The 20,858-nt window shown below is 45.1% G+C and overlaps 1 protein-coding gene across 1 annotated transcript; it reads left to right on the plus strand.

Moving 5' to 3' along the window:
- The first annotated feature begins 1,857 nt into the window (after positions 1-1,857).
- On the plus strand, positions 1,858-19,847 carry PRDM14 (PR/SET domain 14). The gene is made up of 7 exons (XM_027064433.2): positions 1,858-2,575; positions 3,142-3,195; positions 3,284-3,441; positions 4,620-4,890; positions 9,368-9,570; positions 15,878-15,979; positions 18,548-19,847. Exons 1-7 carry the CDS (start codon positions 1,873-1,875, stop codon positions 18,773-18,775), a joined length of 1,719 nt encoding a protein of 572 aa, XP_026920234.1. The 5' UTR covers positions 1,858-1,872; the 3' UTR covers positions 18,776-19,847.
- The last annotated feature ends 1,011 nt before the right edge of the window (positions 19,848-20,858 follow it).

Genomic DNA, 20,858 nt, shown 5'->3' on the forward strand with positions numbered 1-20,858 from the left:
CCGCTTCCCAGCCCTTAGGGCGGTGCTAGGCTCCCCACGAGGTATCAGGGGTAAAAGGCCCCTTGGTCCTCGGGGCTTGACGCCGTCTGCGGCCGGGAGCGGTTCTTGAGAGCTCAAAGCCGACAGGCAGAGGAGAGACCCCGGGACGCGGGTCGCAGCCTTACCGGGCGAGCTCGGGGTTGGCGTGTGCACCCGGGGGCTTATCTGGGACCCTCGGCAACTCCTGCCCAGGCTTTTTGCTTCCCCCCCCCCCGCCCCCGGCAAGCCTGGAGGGGCAATAGTGCCAGCGGCAGAGCGGAGGGCGAGCGCTCAGGCAGGGTCCCGGGAGGAGTTGGAGACCTGAGGAGTTAAACACGCGACCCCAGGGGACTGGAGGGCTAGTGGAGCCTCGGCCAATGGCTGCGGTGGGCGGGGAGGAGACCCGCCCGAGACCAGCCGGAGACCTGCGTGGGCCGCGTCCCTTCCCCACCCTCGCCCTCTCTATGCCCCGCGGCCCCGCCCGCCCGCCGCCCTCTTAAACCCCCGCTCGACCCTCCCGGCCCGCCCGTCGCCTACCAGTGCGGAGCCTGCGCCGCCCTCAGGGTCCTGGAGGCGCGCGACTGGAGGCGGCGCTCTCGAAGGTGGGTGCCGGGCTGGGGCGCCGCGGTGGCCCGGGGCCGTCGTCCGCCGGGGCGGCTGGGGAGCGCAGGAAGCGGGCGCGAGCGCAGCTCGTCTTGGGTGGCCTTTTTGCCCTCTTGGGTCTTTCACTCCTTAAGTGGCTTTCAACCCTCGAGTGGCATATCCTCGCGGTCAGGGGAGGCCAAGAGCCGAGCGCCTTCGGGGGCTTAGGAGGAGACAGGCAGATGCCCTCGTCGTGGCTGACCTCTTCTCCTGACCCCGTGTTCTTTAATTTCGGAGTCACGACCCTGCTGGGTTTCCTTATTGGGCTCATTGATCTTGCCCTCGAGCCCCGCCGGCCCTGAAGGGGCTCCATTCCTCGGCCTTGGTGAACTTGTGTCCATTAAAACTCCATCCTTTCGGGGTGGGAGCGGTAGCTGCCGAGGCGTCTCTCCCACTTGGCCTGGGACTCGACCCAGGTTCCCCTAAACCCGCAGGTGGAGTGACCAGAGTTCCCACAGGGACTTGGGGAATGTGGCGGGACTCGGCCTTGTGGCAAACCCGGCGCCGGCTGCGGAGCTCGGAGGGGAGCCGAAGGTGGCGCCCTCCTCCTCGGCAGCCCGGGCTCCTGGGTCCGAGGGGTCAGCGCCGAGAATCGTGGAGCGACGGCCTCGCCGACCTGCGTCCGGGTTTGGGGAGCTCGTCTGTTTCTGCGCTAACGGGCTGGGGGCCCTTGACTATTCCCTGACTGCTGGGGACCCAGGAGCGCTCTGCGCGCCTGCCCCAAAGCGCACCACGGCCTTGCGCTCGGGCCGCGGCCCCGGGAGTGGGAGGGTCTGGGGGCTCCAACCCACCCTGTAAAAGACTTTCGTTGGACAGAGAAGAAGGCGGAAGAGGGAACTTGAAATTTGCAGGAGCCGGGTTTGGGGCGAGATGTAGAGACTAGGTTGTTGGAAACCATCTGTGCTTGGTCGGGGTGCGTTTGGAGAGGGAAGGCAAAAGCGACTCTTACCAGGAACTTGGAGTGGAGCAAGATCCCGGAAGATTTTCGTTTGGGGTATTGTGTGTTTGTTTGCATTGCGGTTTTGTTTTGTTTTGTTTTGTTTGTGGGGTAGGGTTTGCGAGATCGAGTTGGGAGGTTTAGGCGATTCCCTTCGACCCGGGGCTAGCGCGGATGATAGAGGGTAGGCAGGGAGGAGCAGGGTCGCAGCGCCCTGCGCACCTCACTCGGCTGCGCTTGCTTTCCCGCAGACCCGCCGCGCGCTGTGCCCCAGGATGGCTCTGCGGCGGCCAGGTGAGGCCGGACCCCAGGGCAAGATGTGCTATCCTCCTGAGAGGCTCCAGGGAGGCCCCCAACACCTGGACGCCTACTACACGCCTTTCCCGCCCTATGGCCACTATGCGAACATGCTAACCGCTGCGGAGGAAGATTTCCAACCTTTCCCGCAGCTGGAGGCCGCCGTGACTGCATCCCACGCGATGCCCCCCTTTGCCTTCCGGCCCGCGCCTCTCTTGCTGAGCACCAGCCTGGCTCTGCAGAGGGAGCCGCTCTACGACCTGCCCTGCTACAGCAAGCTGCCACCGTGGTCCCCAATTCCCCACCTCCCCAGGGAGGTGCCGCACTTCCTCAACAGCAGCCGCGAGTATGCAGGCGCCACCGGTGAAGACGTGGGCCATACTGGTGGCCGAAGTGACACTGGCCAGTGCTGTGGACCTGAAATGTTAATGCCGCCGCCGGCTGTGAATGCTTCCCTGTTCCCTGAGGGGGTGAAGGCCTCCCAGTTATTATCTTGCTCCCCCAGCAAGCGGTCTGAGGAGGGCTCCAAACCCCTGAACCAACAAGGGAAGTCATCTCACCGCTACCACTTCACCCAGGAGGACCTGCACTTAGTTCTGTTCGGGGTCATTCCCAGCCTGGATCACTCAGCCCCTCTGCACCACGCGGTTTCCGGTTTCCTGGTCCCCACGGACAGCTCTGGTAAAGGTGGTCACGTCGGGCAGGAGTCGGGTTGGATGGGAATAGAGGTGGGAGGAGGAGTGGGGAAGGAGCACTTCAAAGTGGATCTGAGACGGCTCAAGTCCAGCTGGGAAGTGTAGATATTTCCCATCAGGATGGAGCCCTCACTTCTGAGGCTGTACTTGCTTTAATGCTTGATTCCTAAGGTTGGCTTTAGTGGAGGAGGGAGAAGAGAGACATGGCTCACATAGTGGATGTCAGCTGGGATCAGATTCTACCGGGATAATGCAAGGTAGCTTCACTAGAGCCTCACGCAATTCATACTGGGAGTCCCAGTTTAGCCATCTATCTCCACCTTATTCAAAATCAGCATTATCTCTGCTTCTCAAGTTCTTTAAATTTGCAAAACGGGGTTAATTACATAACCTTGCAGGGGCTGTTCTGAGTCTCAAAGGAGAAATTTTATATGTAAAAGGAGCAGGAAAAATATAAAGGATAAATCAACATTAAACTAAGGATAATGGTTACCTCTAAGAAGCAGGGAGGGAAACACCTTATGAAAAATAAAATCTTAACCCCTTTTCTAGGATCTGATTCTCTTTGTCGAACTCTGGATAAAGACTCCCTTCAACTACCAGAAGGTAAGCAGGGCCTCTGGCTTGGATTTCTGTCCGGATGTAATGCAGTCAGTTGCCTCATTGGCTTTCCTGCCTCGGGCTTTTCCCCTAGGTCTCTGCCTCAAGCAGACGATGTTTGGTGAGGTGCGGCATTTTGGTGTATTCTGCAGTAGCCTTGTTGCCAAAGGAGTCAGATTTGGACCCTTTCAAGGTAAAGTGGTCAACGCCAGTGAAGTCAAGACCTATGGAGACAATTCTCTGATGTGGGAGGTAAATAAATATGCTTCTGGTGGGTTGACAAAGTGGGAAATGAAGCCAGTGGAGAACAGTGTCGGCTTCTGGCCCCCTGGGAGGGGGTCGCTCTGCTTCTGTGCTGCCTGTTTTACAGTGTAAAGAGAAGGGAAGAGGGGCACCTGGGTGGCTCAGTTGGTTGAGCTTCTGACTTCCGCTCAGGTCATGATCTCATGGTTTGTGGGTTCAAGCCCCTGCATCGGTGCAGAGCCTGCTTCGGATCCTCTGCCCCCTCTCTCTACCCCTCCGCAGCTCGTGTTCTCACTTTCTCTCTCTCTCTCTCTCTCTCTCTCTCTCTCTCTCTCTCTCTCTCTCAAAATAAATAAATAAACTTAAAAAAAAGAGAGAGAAGGAAAGGCAGATATTCACTCCATTAAGATAGCACCTCTCAGTGAATTCTTTGTGTTTCCTGATGCCTTAAATCGTTTTAATCTGTGAAGATTATCAATGGAGTATACATATTGAACAGTTAATATTTATCTTTGTTTATGGGCAAAACCAAATGGTTTAAATGTTATACAGTGCTGCTGAGAATATGCCAAAGAGAATAAAAACAAATTTTTAAATTTGATATCATCTGCCTATGAAATTAGCTATGGGTTTTTAAAAACTGATACTCTTGACTGTGTTTGGGGCATGCTGGTCGGACTCCAGTTAGAATATATCAGGTACCTCCCCTTGACCCTGAATTCCTACTTCTAGGAATATAGGGCAGGAGTGTAATCTGAAATTCAGACCCTGTGGAAGATGTTAATCACAAGGTTGCTGATAATAACAAAACGTTGGAGACTGTGGAATTGCCAACAGCAGAGAAAGAATTACATGCATGACAACCAGGTTGGGAAAAAGCACAAAACTAATTGGTTGTCTTTAAGTTGGGAATTAAATGCAAACTTCTCTAGTTCCCCTTTTCTCTGCTTATGGAATTAAGATACTATAGAAATTTGGAAATTAAAGTGATAAAAGTAAGAACCTTTAAGAATGTCACAGCACCGATAGAGATAAGCTAATACATCTATTTGGGCTTAATAATGTTAATAATAAGTATATTCAGTGGACTCAAGCATGAGATTTGGACTATAAATTTTAATAAGTAATTTTACAGGTTAGGCACAAAGAAAAAGCGCATTTTAAACTTTACGTTTCATTTTTTTTAGATCTTCGAAGATGGTCATTTGAGCCACTTCATAGATGGAAAAGGAGGTGCGGGGAACTGGATGGCCTACGTCAACTGCGCCCGTTTCCCCAAGGAGCAGAACCTGGTTGCGGTGCAGTGTCAGGGGCAGATATTTTACGAGAGCTGCAAGGATATCTGCCAGAACCAAGAGCTCCTTGTGTGGTATGGAGACTGCTATGAAAAGTTTTTGGACATTCCCATGAGCCTTCAGGTCACAGAGCAGGGGAAGCCGGTGCCTGGGCCCTCTGAAGGTGAGTGCACACCTTTGCCTTTCCCAGTGAGGCTCTTCTAGTAGAAGGACTTGGCACATGAACCACACCCTCCTGCAGCATCCCCGCTGACTTGCGGGGCACCCCCTTTGCAGAGGCTACTGCAGGGGAGACTAAACTGAGGATGTCTCTAACCAGGGGGACACTACCCAGCGAAAGGAAAATGCCCTTGTCTTTCCACAGCTGCTGAGGCTACTAATATTCACAAGGAAACCTTTTCTTCTTCCCCATCACCTCCTCTCAGAGGAAAAAGTAAATAAAGGCCAAATACATGGATGCAACTTCTTCCCTAGGTGAGCCAGTTTCTGATTCATCTCTGCTCAGGCTAACACAGCTGATGACTCCATCAAAGCTCTTAGAGCAGTGTTTTTCAAGTAGGGGTTGCAGTATCTTAATGTGGGAAATCAATTTAGTGGTTTAGACCATCTTTAAAGAAAAAAAAAGAATTAGAATAGAGTAGAATAGAAAATATTGATGTGAATCTCAAGTATTGTTTGGTGAAGTTTGATTACAAGTGGAGATGTGTGGTATACTGAGTCTCAAATATAAAATATATTTCCTACTGTGCATCTTCATCCCCTTGGAGAAGCATTGAGTTAGACTCTCACTCTCAGATTTTAATGTGGGTGTTGACTACCTGGGGATCTTGGAAAGATGCAGATTCTCATTCAGGGCTGGGACAACCTAAGATTCTGCATTTCTATCAAGCTTCCTGGGGAGGCTGATGCTGTTGGCCCCTGGACCACATGAGAAGGTTGAGGAGCCAGAGAACCACCAACCCACTGTCTGGGAATGAGCCTCTGGGATTTGCAAATTCTCTGAGTGATTTTTACATACACAAAAGCTTGGGAATCCCTATCTGGTGGGTGGGATGAGTTAAATGCAAAATGTATGTAATAGGGTGGAAGACCACCTTATTATGTTATAATAAGTGTGATAAGTAACAGAAAAAAAGAAGTAAATTTGCATTCATCACACAATACAGTGATTGTATGCGTGTACATCTTCCTTGCAAACATAGACCCTTTGGTGCAGGAAATAATCCTCAACACCTTCATATCCCTTTCTCCTGGATCTTAGGGTGTATTGAAGGGAAGCAGAAGACATTAGGACTAATGCAGGGAAAGCTGCTTAGAGGTGGAAGGAAATATAGGGTGTGTTAGGCTGGGAGAGGGAAGGAAATTTGGCTTTGGGGAATAGGGAAGCCAGGGGGAAGGACACGCTCACTGGGATTAGGAAGTGAATAATGAACAGGCTCTTGTTTCGAGAGTCCAAATTATGAGGGCCTCGGAATCAGTTGGGTAAACCATCTATCTTCCTGCTACCCCAATGAGCGGATAGTGTGGGGGGTAAAGTCGGGGGGTGGTGGTGAGATGGTGGGACTCTCTAAAGTCCATGGACCTCACACTTATCTCATACTTATGGATTCTTTTTGGTCACTTCCAAAATGTACTGATTGTTTTTGAAATAAAACTGAAAAATACATTTGAGAAAATATACACATGCTCAATAACTCACAAGATACAATCATCTTTTTAAAAAAGTATTTAACACTATTATTGGCTATTACAATGATCATAACTTTTGATTACTCAGTAACTCTTCTGGAAATTTGTCTTCAGAAAATGGTCCAGAAGGACAAGGTTTGCGCAGGAAGGTTTTTACAATGGAACCATCCCTATTAATGAAAAATCACAAACAACCTAAATGTTCAATAGTAGAGTAATTGTTATGTAAATGGTGATATATTAACATATAGAATAATATGCAGAAATCCCCATCTGGTGATAAGGAACAGGGAAGGATGAGGGCTTATGATAGTAAATGGGGTTAAAATAATATATATTTGGGAGAGTGTATGGAAGGAAATTGGTAAACAGCTTAATTTGTTGGAAAGAATTATGGATGAATTAATTTGTTTTCTGTTAATGAATGGTTTTGAATAGGATTAAAAAGGAAAGAAAAATCGAAATTCTTCTGTCCTGTCAAAGAACTTTTCCTCAAAGGCTTTTGGCGAGGAATGGTGGGAACTTCCTTCCGCCTTTAACGTCTTGAGTGGGAGGGAAGAGTCTGGACCCTATGTGGGCGGGTTATTTGAGTATGCAAGCCTGTGGAGTGTGTGTTTTGGGGGATGGAGGTGTGGAATGTGAAGACAGCTCTTAATTGTTACCAAACTCTAAACTGTGTGGAGGGGCAGAACGTAGCATTGTCGAGACTGGAAAACCCCTTGGCTAAAAAGAGGAGTTGACTGAGGTTGGGGAGTGGGGGTGGGGAGGATGAAGAAGGAAAGGGAACAGGATGAAGTTATCAGCTTAAGTTAAATTTCCAAAGACCTGAGCAGAAAATGCAGACAGGTGAGCCCTAATTAGTTAGCAAAGGTGGAGTCTCATTTTTGCCTAAGTGGTTGTTCTCATGCAGACTCCCTATCGAACCATTATTCTGAATTTCGCTGTGCTCTAGTGCTTTGATTTGTAAAGGTCACTGATCCAGTCTTGTAGACCCTCTCTTCCCACCGGAGGAAGCAGGAAGGCCAGGCCATTCTGACCAATGAAAATTCTAGTGCTGAGCTAAAACCATCCCAGCAAGGGACTTCTGAGAGTATTAGCACCTCAATGAAAGTGATAGACATGCCAGGCAGTGGACCATCCTGGGGATGGCGGTTGCCTTCCTGGTTATTTACTTAATGAATGGTTTATTTCCTTAGCCACCTGTTAAACGTGCCTGGGAGGTAGTTGTCAACTAACAAAGCCCCTGATGGATAGCTTCCCTGCTGTCCTGATGCTAAGAAGATTTCCATCTACAGACTCCTGCATATACTTATTCCTGGCCCTTCTCTCTTTCTCTCTGGGGCCAGACAATGAGGTCTCAGTGATGCATTCACAGTCAAAGCCACTTGATCCTCTGGAATCCAGAGTGTCCTCAGCAGGGAGGCTTTTGTAGGTGGCCCCTGTCCCCTCTTCTCCCCCCAACACATAGACACCCCTGGACCTGGGACCTCCCTTGCTAGAGTCGGCTGAACCCTCTCTAACCTCTCTCCCCCTCCCTTCATTGATACAAACAGATTTACCTTTCTGGATCTTGTGTATCACTCAGTGATAGTATCGCTCTTTGGTAAGAACTCAATAAATGATAGGATTAAATTAATCATCATGGTAACCCTATAAATACAAGGGAAGGCAAGATATTGTCAGCCTTACTCCATACATGTTGGTTCTAGCTCTGGAATCTTTTCCAAAGGTTCAGAGAAGTAAACTGTGAGCTAAACAAATGCCTAAGACTTCATAAAAGGGGCCAAATGGAGCAGCTCTTGTGAAGCCTAGGAAGTAAGCAATTGGTGTCCATCATGGCCTGAGGTGAACTGCTTTGAACTTAGAGCTTGGGCTGATCTGAAAGGGACACGATAGGTATGTTTTGGTATATTAACCCAGCCTTGTAACACGTGCCAGTCAGAAGTGGCTTCAAGAACTGTGGTGCCGAGGGGCACCTGAGTGGCTCAGTCGGTTAAGTGTCCGACTTCAGCTCAGGTCATGATCTCATAGTTCATGAGTTCAAGCCCCGAGTCAGGCTCTGTGCTGACAGCTCAGAGCCTGGAGCATGCTTCACATTCTTCTGTCTTCCTCTCTCCTTGCCCCTCCCATGCTCAAGCTCTGTCTCTCTTTAAAAAATAAATAAACGCTAAAAAAATTAAAAAATAAAAAGAACTTTTGGATTGAACTGCTCTTAAATAGGGCTGGAGGCAGGGCTAAATTAATAGACTGGAGAAACATAGCAAAGCCTGGAAAACATGAAGACTTCGAACCCTAATCGAACTGATTGGAAAGTAATTAAACATACGTGTATACACATATGTATTTAAGGAATAAGAGTTCATTGTTTAGGTATGACAACGACAATACGGTTACTACTTTTTAAAAGTATTATATTTTAAAGATTGCAGTTTGAGGCATTTATGAACCAAATGATAATTAGTATTGAAATAGTCACGGAGGGAAGTGATCTAAATGAAAACAAAATTGGCTATAAGCTGATCGTTGTCAAAGCTTGGTGTTGAGTGCATGGGGGATTGTTAGTGCATTATTTTGATTTAGTATATGTTTAAATTATTCTGCAATAAAAGGTTTTTTTAAAAATCCTGTTGGAGAGGGCCGCCTGGGTGGCTGAGTCAGTTAAGTGTCTGACTTCAGCTCAGGTCATGATCTCATGGTTCATGAGTTCAATCCCCACATCGGGTTCTATGCTGACAGGTCAGAGCCTGGAGCCTGCTTCGGATTCTGTGTCTCCCTCTCTCTCTGCCCCTCCCCCACTCACGTTATGTGTGTGTGTGTGTGTGTGAGTGTCTCTCTCTCAAAAATAAATAAACATGAAAAAACATTTTTTTTTTTTAATCCTGCTGGAGGAAATAAGAATGAGGGAAGGTAGCTGACAAAGCCCCTGGCACTTATCCTCCTGTGTTTTACAGAGTCTGCAGAAGGCTACAGATGTGAAAGATGTGGAAAAGTATTTACCTACAAATATTACAGAGATAAGCACCTCAAATACACCCCTTGTGTGGACAAGGGTGACAGGAAATTTCCCTGCTCTCTCTGCACACGATCCTTTGAGAAGCGGGACAGGCTCCGGATCCATGTCCTTCACGTTCATGAGAAGCACCGGCCTCACAAGGTAAGAAGTAGGGTGACGGATGATGGGTGGCCCGGTACTCACATTGCTTTCCTGCTCCTTTCTCAAACCCCTGAAGACACAGTGAGGGTCCCCTGGATGTGAGTTGCTGGGACACCGTGCTTGACGATGTAGGGTCTATGAAGAAAGGGACGGTGCCGTGGAGGGGCACACAGGAGCTACCGCGTCACAGTGCTAGAACGGATGCATGAGGTTGAGAGGACACAAAGGAAGGGTGTCCACTTTTACCTGGAGACGTGGGTTATGAAAGGCCTCACAGAAGAGGTGGCCTTGAGCCTAGTCTAGAAGGACAATGGGATATCTGATTTATGTCAGAGGCAGAGTTGGTTGAGGAGGGGGAGAGGGTTGAGATGTTCCGAGCAAGAAGGAGCCTGGCATGTGCTTTTAGATCACTGTACGCTGTTCCATCATCTGTGCAGGCATATTGACCACTGTAGATAAGGATGAGGCAGAGGCATGGCCCAAAGAATGGAAGGCATCTGTGGCATGCCAAGGATTTTGTCAGGAAGAAAAGCAGCAATGGCCATAGGGAGCCATTTTCTGCTATTCCGGATATCTGGTTGCTCTGCCGGACTTGGTGAAAAAAAGTGCATGCGCCATTGAGCCTGTTTAGAAGAAAGGATGGGACTTAGGTGCAGACAGACATGGGTGTGGCTCCCAGCCCTGTCGAACTGGCTGATGAGGCTACCACCTGAGCGACCCCAGAGTCCCAGTTCTGTTCACTTGAAAAGCGAGAGTAATCTTCATAAAATTGCCCTTATCTTCCCCCACTGGTGGATCTTACCTGTTCACGGCTAAGCTTGCAGGGAAATCCCAGTCACTATATTACTTACTCCTAGAAAGTTTGAGGATTTTTACAATAATCATGTGTTATCTTGCTCGACAAAAGACATTTAACACAATTAGTTTTCAACAACCCCTTGGTGGTCCAGATCTACAAAGATGTCCACACCAACCCAGTCCCCTCCAAATACCACTTCCCACAGAAAAGCACATACTTACCAGAATTCTAAGAACATTTGAAGTATAAGACAGTGAAATTACTGGGATGCCTGGGTGGCTTAGTTGGTTAAGCGGCTGACTCTTGAGTTCAGCTCAGGTCATGATCTCAAGGTTCATTAGTTCAAGCCCCATGTCAGGCTCTGCGCTGGCAGCACAGAGCCTGCTTGGGATTCTCTCTCTCTCTCTCTCTCTCTCTCTCTCTCTCTCTCTCCCTCTGCCCCTCCTCCCCTTCTCGTGCTCGTTCATGCTCTCTCTCAAAATAAACATTTTAAAAAGTGATAAATTTATTTCCAATTTTTACTGTTTAACGTGGGAAAAGAATGTATGTTTGGTAAATATATTTTGGACAAAACAAAAGCCTCCTGATATTCCATTACCCAAGTTAAGACATTTAAGGTGTAATGTTTTTCTCTATGTCTATGTGTACATTTATGTATTTTTAACATACTTGGGGATATTCTGAGGCTAGTTTTCTGACTTAACACAACATCATGAGTCATTTATAAACATAGTAATGGCTGCATCAGTATATATTAGATGGATGTGCTATCATTGATTTAACCAATCTTCTGCTTTGTGATTTTTTCCCCCCAGTGTTGCTGTGGTGAACAATATTATATACAAATCATTATCTCTGTTATCCATGTCTGATGATTTCTTTGGGATAGATTCCTAGAAGTAGAAAAACTGGGTCAAAGGGTGTATACAATTTGAAGGCTCTTGAATCGAGGCACTAAACTGTCTTCCAGAGAATGTGTCGATTTGTAGTCCCGCCCGGGGTGGGGGCTTGTGTATGTAGTAGGCAGCACCAGGTCTGCTGCAATGCTACTGTCCTTCTTTACATTGTCATTGTGATAGACGGAAACGGTATCTTGCTTTACTTTGCATTTTAATTAATGTGGTCTAAATGTTTAAACTATATTTTATTGGCACATTGTATTTGTCTTGTGATTTATCAATTTATGTCCTTGGAAAAGATTTCTATTGCTACGTGTTTTAGTAATAATGTTTTACAAGCTATATTGTATCAATTCCGGGTTGGAGTTTTTTCACATCTTTATGTTCCTGAAATTGGAGTGTGTTCAACAAGTGACGATATGCCACCATTCCAATTGGTGGCATTTTCTTTGTTAGCACAAAAAATAATGGTGGATCTTACAGCTGATGAGATACACCATTTAGGCCGCTTGTCAGATTTGCTGCAGCTACAAGACCAGAGGGTGTTGGTTAACAAAGGAGAAGCTGTCGGATTTGTTTTTGTTTTTCACTAAAAAGAATCGAAGAAAAGGTTATCAGAGCTCGATCAAGATATTTCTACTAGAAAGTTGGCTAGGTCACTTGCTTAAACTCTGAGGACAGTGTTGGTCTTGAGTCGGGGTTTGAGTGGAGAAGCTGTACTCGGATGCTGCCATCTTTTTTTCTTTAATGTTTATTTATTTTTGAGAGAGGTGTGTGTGTGTGTGTGTGTGTGTGTGTGTGTGTGTGTGTGTGTTCGTGCGCGTGTGCATGAGGAGAGGGGCAGAGAGAGGGAGATAGGATCTGATCTGAAGTCTCTGTGCTGAGAGCAGAGAGCTGATGTGGGGCTTGAATTCGTGAATGTGAGATCATGATCTGAGCCAAAGTCAGTTGCTTAACCGACTGAGCCACCCAGGTACCACAGGTGCTGCCATCTTTGAGACTGAGGGACCGTAGACCAGGCTGTCAGTAGATAAGAGAGACGAGAAAGAAGGCATGGAGGCTGGTCAGAGTGAAGTGAGGAGTTGGGTTTTATGGTAGAGTGGAGAAAGAATCCTTTTTTAAACTGGCAATAGAAGAGGATGAGTCCTGTGTCCTCAGTGTTCCCACAATTCTTCTTTAGTGATCTTCTCTTTGCAAACTCTCCCTGAGTGGTCTTGTCTCTTTTATTATGACTATAAGTAGCATTTCACTTTGGATGTTGATCTCTGGCCAAGAGCTCTTACCTGAGCTCATGAAGCATGTATCTAGCTGCATTCTAAGTATCTCAACCTGAATTTCTCATGGCACTCCTTTTCTTATTTTTACTGGGAAGCATTTTTTTAATGCTTTTTTTAGTTTTCTTTATTTTATATACTTAAGTTTGAGTACTGAACTTCTAAGGTGATAAGATATATTTAATTTTTTCAAAAACTTGAACAAAACATTTAAGTTGAAAAGAAGGGGAAAAAATCTCAGGTGAAACCTGCAGAACTTAAGATAAATAATTTTTTTAAAAAAACCAACCAGTTTCTGAAAAAGAATTGACAATTAGAAGATGCTGAGTGTACAACCAAAAATGAAAAACCCTGTATTGTCACCCCTATATCCAGCATTTAAAACCTAAATGTACCTCCTTTTCACATAATTTGTCGAGCAAAATTAATGAAGAACACAAATAAATGACAGGAAATCCCTGTAGTTCATAACAATGAGTCCCAAAAGTTTATACGTGAATTTGGGATCTCAGCCCTCTCTAACCTCCTAAAATTCCTGACCAATGGAGCGAAGGCTTTATTTTTCCAGAAAGCATCATTGCTTATAGTCTATAAATTGCTCAAAATTATGCCAGACTGTTTACTTTCTTTATATTTTGTTTTTGACTTCCCCCTAAGCTTTTTGTTTTTGCTGGGATTTCTAATTACAAGAGGTAAATATAGTTTCTTAATTGTGTAAAATGATATTTACATCCTTGTTGAAAGCATTCTTCATGGAGCTTATTCAGATTTGAACCAGGTGCTTTCTAGGCCTGTGAACTGTCGTTATTTGGGTAGTTTTCATCACCTTTCTGAATTAGTTCCACTGATTTTTACATCTCACTCTTCTTCTCTCTTGATTTCCAATTTTCAAAAACCTTCAAGGCATCTTTCCATTTACTCTCATCATTTGATATCAATCTGGTTCTTGATTATTTATGAATAACTGGGTTTTTTCTTTATGGAATTTGTTATTTATCTTTGGAGTTCTGAAAAAATTTAAATTTTTTTTTTTTAACATTTATTCACCTTTGAGAGAGAGAGACAGAGTGTGAGTGGAAGAGGGGCAGAGACAGAGGGAGACAGAATGTGAAGCAGGCTCCAGGCTCTGAGCTGTCAGCACAGAGCCCAACATGGGGCTCGAACCCACAGACCGTGAGATCATGACCTGAGCTGAAGTCAGACGCTTAACCAACTGAGCCACCCACGTGCCCCTGGAGTTCTAAAATTTTAACAGAATGTGCCAAGTTGGATGTCTTTTTCTTTTTGTCTTGCTTTGTAATCAGTGAAGTACAAAGTACTCTTTCCATTTGAAGGCAGAAGTCCTAAACTGAAAGGAATTTTCTTGTTCATTCTTTGATTATTATGTCTTCTAGATCTTTATTTTCTCCTGGAACTTCTTTTGGCCAGATACTAGCTACCTTCTTGTGCTTAACATTTTTGTTCTTTTTTCTGAAGTTTTTTGTTGTTGTTGTTGTTGTTTGCTTGTTTTTATTTTATAGAGAGAGAGCACACTGAGCAGGGGAGAAGGGCTAAGAGAGAGAAAATCTTAAGCTGAGCATGGAGCCTGACGTGGGGCTTGATTCCACGACCCTAGGCTCGTGACCTGAGCCAAAATCAAGAGTCAGACACTCATCCGACTGAGCCACCCAGGCTTAACTTTTAATTTTTTTGCTCCCCATTCTCAGAGTCCCCTAATCTTATTTTCCAAATCATGTATTTAGTCTTTATATTTGATCTGTTCTTTTTTGTAGTATTAACTCAAACACCTGACTTTTTGTGCTAGCAATCATAGTAATGATAACAAATGCTCATTATTAAAACCTCAAACAGAACAAACAAACTGAGGGTTGATGGGGGGTGGGAGGGAGGGGGGGGTGGGTGATGGGTATTGAGGAGGGCACCTTTTGGGATGAGCACTGGGTGTTGTATGGAAACCAATTTGACAATAAATTTCATATATTAAATAAATAAATAAATAAATAAAACCTCAAACAGCACAGAAAAGTTAGAGAAGACTTTAAAAAAAATTTTTTTTAACATTTATTTATTTTTAAGACAGAGAGAGAGCATGAACAGGGGAGGGGCAGAGAGAGAGGGAGACACAGAATCTGAAACAGGCTCCAGGCTCTGAGCTGTCAGCCCAGAGCCCGACGCGGGGCTCGAACCCACCGACCGTGAGATCATGACCTGAGCCGAAGTCGGACGCTTAACCAACCAAGCCACCCAGGCTCCCCTAGAGAAGACTTTTAAAATCTACCCCAGGGGCGCCTGGGTGGCTCGGTCGGTTAAGCGTCCGACTTCGGCTCAGGTCATGATCTCGCGGTTCGTGAGTTAGAGCCCCGCGTCAGGCTCTGGGCTGACAGCTCAGAGCCTGGAGCCTGTTTCAGATTCTGTGTCTCCCTCTCTCTGACCCTCCCCTGTTCATGCTCTGTCTCTCTCTGTCTCAAAAATAAAAAATAAAACGTTAAAAAAAAAAAGGTTGTAAATTTGAAAAACATTTCTTTAAAAAAAATAATAATAATAAAATAAATAAAATCTACCCCAAACATATCCTCTCTCCTGTGTGTGCACATAAGCACACCCGAGGAGCAGGGTGTGGAGGCAAAATATGTTCCTTTACCTGGTTCGGGATCCTGGAAAAGATTCAGCAGGTGTCACGAGGGTCAAGAGCACAGAGAAACGACATGAACCTTTGACAGCAGGTGAACACATGCTGCATCACATGCTTTCACTGGACTCCCAAACTGGTACTTTTTTGTAGGTACGATGTGTCTCAGACCACCTGCCACCTGTTTTGCCATCTGGGGCTCCATAATCATCACCACACCCACTAGCTTTTTAGTTCCTTGTTTCTAGCAAAGTGTCGAGCACATAGTAGGTACTCCATAAATACTTGTTGAATTAACTGGGGTGGTGCCCATCAAGAAAAGCAGGAGACAAAGGGTCCAAGTTTAACTGACTTGCTCTGGTCACACAGCTACTTGTTGACAGAGCAGGACTAATTCAGTCTTCTCTTCCTGTTCACTTCCCACCTTGTACATCTGAAGCAGCTGACAGCCAGAGACTTTAGAGGAATTATGGAAAGCCACAGCATTGAGCAGGCTCTGGACCAGAACTCATGCTTCCAGATTCTTCCGGTGTAGCCCTGGGTTGTCTTTCTACTACTTTAATTAGACCCCTCAGCCTGAGTCTACTTGATCCTCTGCCTACAGACATATGCAAGATAAATAGAATATTTTACCTCTTACTCCCAGATAAACATAATGGTAAAATGAAGACGTGATTTTTAACTGCATGTTTCTTTTACACCTTAGTGTTCTACGTGTGGGAAATGTTTCTCTCAGTCTTCCAGCCTAAACAAACACACGAGAGTCCACTCTGGAGACAGACCATACCAGTGTGTATACTGCACAAAGGTAAATGGAATCTCCTTCCAAGGGATCTGCCTTGAGCCCTGTTTGGATGGATGTTCATGGCTAAGAACTTGAAGCATAAAGCCTGGCTTATAAGGAGCTCTTGGTTAGTCCATTATCAGCCCAAACCCCATTTCCATCCCTAAATATGTTCCAGTTTGCTTAAGATGATCAGACACGATCTCCTACTGCCAAGTTGGCATTTGGGTCACGTGTAATGAAACACACCCTGCAGGGTTGTCTGGATTCAGTCGGTAGAACATACGACTCTTGATGTTTGAGTCGGAGTTCAAGCCCCACGTTGGATGTAGAGATTACTTAAATAAATAAACTTAAAAAAACCTTTTTTTTAAAGAAATACACCCCTGATTTACAGACAGCCCTGATGATTGCAGACACAATTACATAATATTGAAGAGCACAAACTCCTCTATCTTTCTAGAGCAACATTGCTGAAATGGAATCTAATGTACATTATACAGAATATTGAATGATTAAAATGAAGACACAAATATGTAAATATGTAGTTAGGAGTTGCTGGAATAGAAACAATGGTTTGACCATGCTTTAGACATTATATCAAAATATCTCATGTCCTGTTTTGATGATAAACATCTGTGCTGCCCAATGCTTAGTGAGCCATTAACCATATGTGGCTATTTAATTTAATAAAAACGAAATAAAATGGAAAGTTCAGTAATTTGGTTGCACTATGCACATTTCAAGTGCTCAATAGCCCCATGTGGCTGCTGACCACCAAACTGGATAGCACGGACACAACATTTCCATCATTGCAGCAAGTCCTATTGCATAGGAATAGATTGATTCTGTCATCGGTTTTATATAATAAAGCCATAAAAGGAATATAGGCTGTCTTAGGGGGACGTCTAAACCCCCCACAGAAGAATAAAACATTGAGCGCACCAGACTTGGGGAAACCTACTGCCAAAGAAATTGTGGGTCAATAGAATGGTCATAATCAACATGGCGAGATGAGGCTGAGCCAGAAGTAGACCATGTGGAGCCAGCACAAACTGAAGGAAGGTGACCATGGATTTGTGTGAAAAAAGCAGCCTCTCCTGAGGAATAAAGTCTGTCCAGGATATCCAGAGCAAGGTCAGAATAACTCCACAACGCATTCTGTTTCTGGAGTTCTTACTCTGATCCCTACCTTGTAACTTCTAACTAACCTGGTATTGAGAGATGTTCTGAAAGGGAACTAAATATTTGGCCTCCCAGTTGACACATTAGATTTCAGTTACTTAAGCTGATGAAGACTGACCATGTGTGGGTGTTCAGGCAGGTACAGCTTATGAACCTGACTAGGCAGTGACCCAACTCCACATGTGCCCAGACACCCCGTTGTCCAGTGCTTCTCTCTCAGCCCCCAAATCCGGGGTCACCAGTTTAACCAGTGTTTTATATCACAGTCAATGAACCCCAAAATGAAGTCATTATGTCTCTAATATACTACTTGAAGGTGACAAGTAGTACTGAAATGAATGAGGGAAAGAACAGAAGTGGCCAAGAAAAGATACGTAAACACAGCAAAGTACTTGGGAATCTAAAATGTGACAACCATTCTGAAAAAATTTGGCAGTTTCACTAAAAACTAAACTTGGTAACTGCCATACAACCCAGCAATTGTCCTCCTGGTCACTTACCTTAGACATGAAGGTTTATATCTTTACACAAAAACCTGTGCACAAATGCTTGTAGCACCTTTATTCATGAGAACCCACACCGGAAACAACCCAGATGTCCTTCAACGGGTAAGTGATTGAACAGACTGGGCACATCCACACCAGGGAGAGCTACCCGGCAATAGAAACAGCATGAGCTGTTGTCCACACACCAGCCTCAAAAATGGAGAACAGTTAGCGGTTGTTACGGCTTAAAAGAAAAAAGTGGGAGTGAGAGGGATCAGTATGGCCCTAAAAGGGCAACGTGAGGGGTCGTCATGATAAAATTGTTCTGATCTTCACTATCAAACATCAGAATCCTGGTTGTGATACTGTACTGTAGTTCTCCAAGAGGTACCACTGAGGGAAACTCTGTAAAGGGTACACAGAATCTCTAATATTTCTTAAGACAGCCTGTGAGTAAACAATCACCTCAAAAAGTTTTAAGTTTACAAAAAGAAGACACTAGGGTGCCTGGCTGGCTCAGTCCGTGGAGCGTGCGACTCTTGGTTGTGGGGTTATAAATTCAAGCCTTGTGTTGGGTGGAGAGATTTCCTAAAAATCTTTAAAAAAAGAAGAAACCAATAAGATACTGCTTTATGCAAGACCGTGGCCAATACGAACTACTCTAATGCACGTTCTCTTGGTGTGGTCCTGGGTCCACCTGCATTGGAATTGCTTGTTTATACGCAGGGTCCTGAGCCTCATGTCTGTCATGTCCTTTTGTTATTAAGACCGCTACTGTTGACGAGGAGTGCTCTATAGCCTTAAAACCCAGATTCATCTATTGGAGAACTAAGGATCAGTGACATTGAAGTTAACCCCTTTGTCTAGTTGGCTGTGCAGGTGATGGAAGTTTACTTTTTCTTCTGCTGTCTGTTCTCTGCAGAGGTTCACTGCCTCCAGCATCCTTCGCACGCATATCAGGCAGCACTCAGGGGAGAAGCCCTTCAAATGCAAGTACTGTGGTAAATCTTTTGCATCCCACGCCGCCCATGACAGCCACGTCCGTCGCTCGCACAAGGAAGACGAGGGCTGCTCCTGCAGCATCTGTGGAAAAACCTTCCAGGATCAAGAAGCGTTCTACTCCCACACGAAGCTTCACGAAGGCTACTAGCCCTCAGTATGGGGACAATGTAAAAACTAAATGCTAGGATTCTGTCTTTGTTTTCCTTGCTTACGGGTGTGTCCTACGAACAGATGATAGTTTTACTAAGATGAGAAGCAGAAAAATGGAACCGGCCAGAAAGCTGATTTCACCAGCTTTCACAGAAATGTTCTTCACAATTTTTAACAAAAATGGAATTTTGGTGAATTTACCTAAAAGTAGTGAACGCTGACTATTCATAGAGAGCTTCAGGGTCTGGAAACTCAACACAAACCCTGAGGGAGGGACTGGGAGTAGAGTTTGATTTTTGTGATGAAAAAGACCTTTTCTCTATTCGTTTTAGAACCCCAGTTGTCATGTCTGTGGCCATCACCTGGTCTATTCTTCATAGAATAAATTCTTTAAAAGTCCATTCAACTCCGAGCTTCCTTAGTATTGTAACTGTTTGGACATAGATTAGTCTGCCATCTTTCTTGTATTTATTTTAAGCCCTTAGTTCCCACCCTCCCCCCATCACATGACAAATGCAGGTTAATTTGTTCAGCACCACACAGAATTACTACGGACACAGAAGTTACGTATTCACGCCATCGTCTGTGAGCTTTGTAATTGGGGAAGAAAAATTATTGCCAAATGAGAAAAGACTTAAAAATTGCAAAAGACTAAAAAATTAAGTGTTTTTATACTGCTCTAGTTTCAAACCTGATTTCATTCCTGATGATGGCACAAGCGGAATTTTTTTCAGGCCTAATTAATTAGCCGGTTCATACTCTATTTAGAATGTAGAAAGAAGAGGCCCACCGAAAAGAAAAATGTGCTGTATCAGTTATCACGAGGCTGATGCAAGCCTTGGGGAATGTCTTCTAATATGTGAGCGACCACAAACTGATTGCACGTGGGTAATATTAGCCAACATTTGTAAATGAGCATGAACCCTGGGAAATGGTACTGAGCTCGCCATTTATGGATAAGGAAATCGAAGCCGAGGGTAAGGAGGTGATGCAGCGGTCGCCTCCAAGGGACAAAGCCAGGTGGGCCCAGCTCCGCCACTCAGCCTCTTACCAAACCAGCATGCTCCATTATGAATCCTGCTAAGGACACAGCGTTTTCCCATCAACTAACCCATTCCTCCCCAAATTAAAGCAAACAGCACCACACTTTTAAATATTCTACATGGAACATTTGAGACCAGAATAAAAGTGTTTCGTAGGCGACCAGAGCTACTAAGCTAGACTGTCACATCCCCAGCCATGGTGGTATTGACCGTCTAGGATTTTTCTTCACCCTTTATCCATGGTCCAGAGCTCTCAAAATGGAGCAAATTCAATATAGAACAGATGCCCCATCCAGGGGGAGGCTCCCAGCTGTAGCAGAGTCCTTTGAGAAAGAGATGTAGTGCAGGTGGAAAAGCAGTGACAGATTTTCCTCTGGGGAATCCTTTGCTGCCTTGACTAGGTCTTGGTAATTTATCCTAATGGGAATGTGCCCTGTTGTTTTAGGACTGTTTTAGTTCATGTTAATTAAGTCAGAACAATGGTCTTTTGAAAAGACTGGGACTCATCCTGTAATTAGGCAGCCTTTCTTTGACTGCTAGTTCATTTTAAAATCAAACGGGTAAAAGCAAGACATCAGGAACTCAGTGATGTGGATTTTTTTCACTAGTTGAATAATTCAAATTAAGTACTTTGTTCTTTGGACAAGCATGGTAGCAAAGGAAGGTGTGGGGTTTTTTTGTTTTTTGCTTTTTTTGTGTGTTTTTGTTTTCTCTTTTTCTAACAGGGTATGCAAAATAATATAATATTTGGGACCAAGCAGGCTTAATCTGACCTACTTCCACAAAGTTTGGGTCATCCTGATTGTGTTACATACCTCAATTTTTTGTTCGGAAAATGCAGTCAGTTCACAACATCCTTCTCTAACCCTAACCCTAACCTTAAGCTCTTTTGTGTTTATTTAAAATGTGTATCTTATCTATTTTTTTTTTTAAAGTAAGCTTTGCACCCAACATGGGGCTTGAACTCACCACCCTGAGAGAGAACAAGAGTCACATGCTCTACCGACTAGCTGGCCAGACGCCCTGAAATGTGTATCT

This window comes from Acinonyx jubatus, chromosome F2 (assembly GCF_027475565.1).
Source record: "Acinonyx jubatus isolate Ajub_Pintada_27869175 chromosome F2, VMU_Ajub_asm_v1.0, whole genome shotgun sequence".
NCBI classification, from domain to species: domain Eukaryota; kingdom Metazoa; phylum Chordata; class Mammalia; order Carnivora; family Felidae; genus Acinonyx; species Acinonyx jubatus.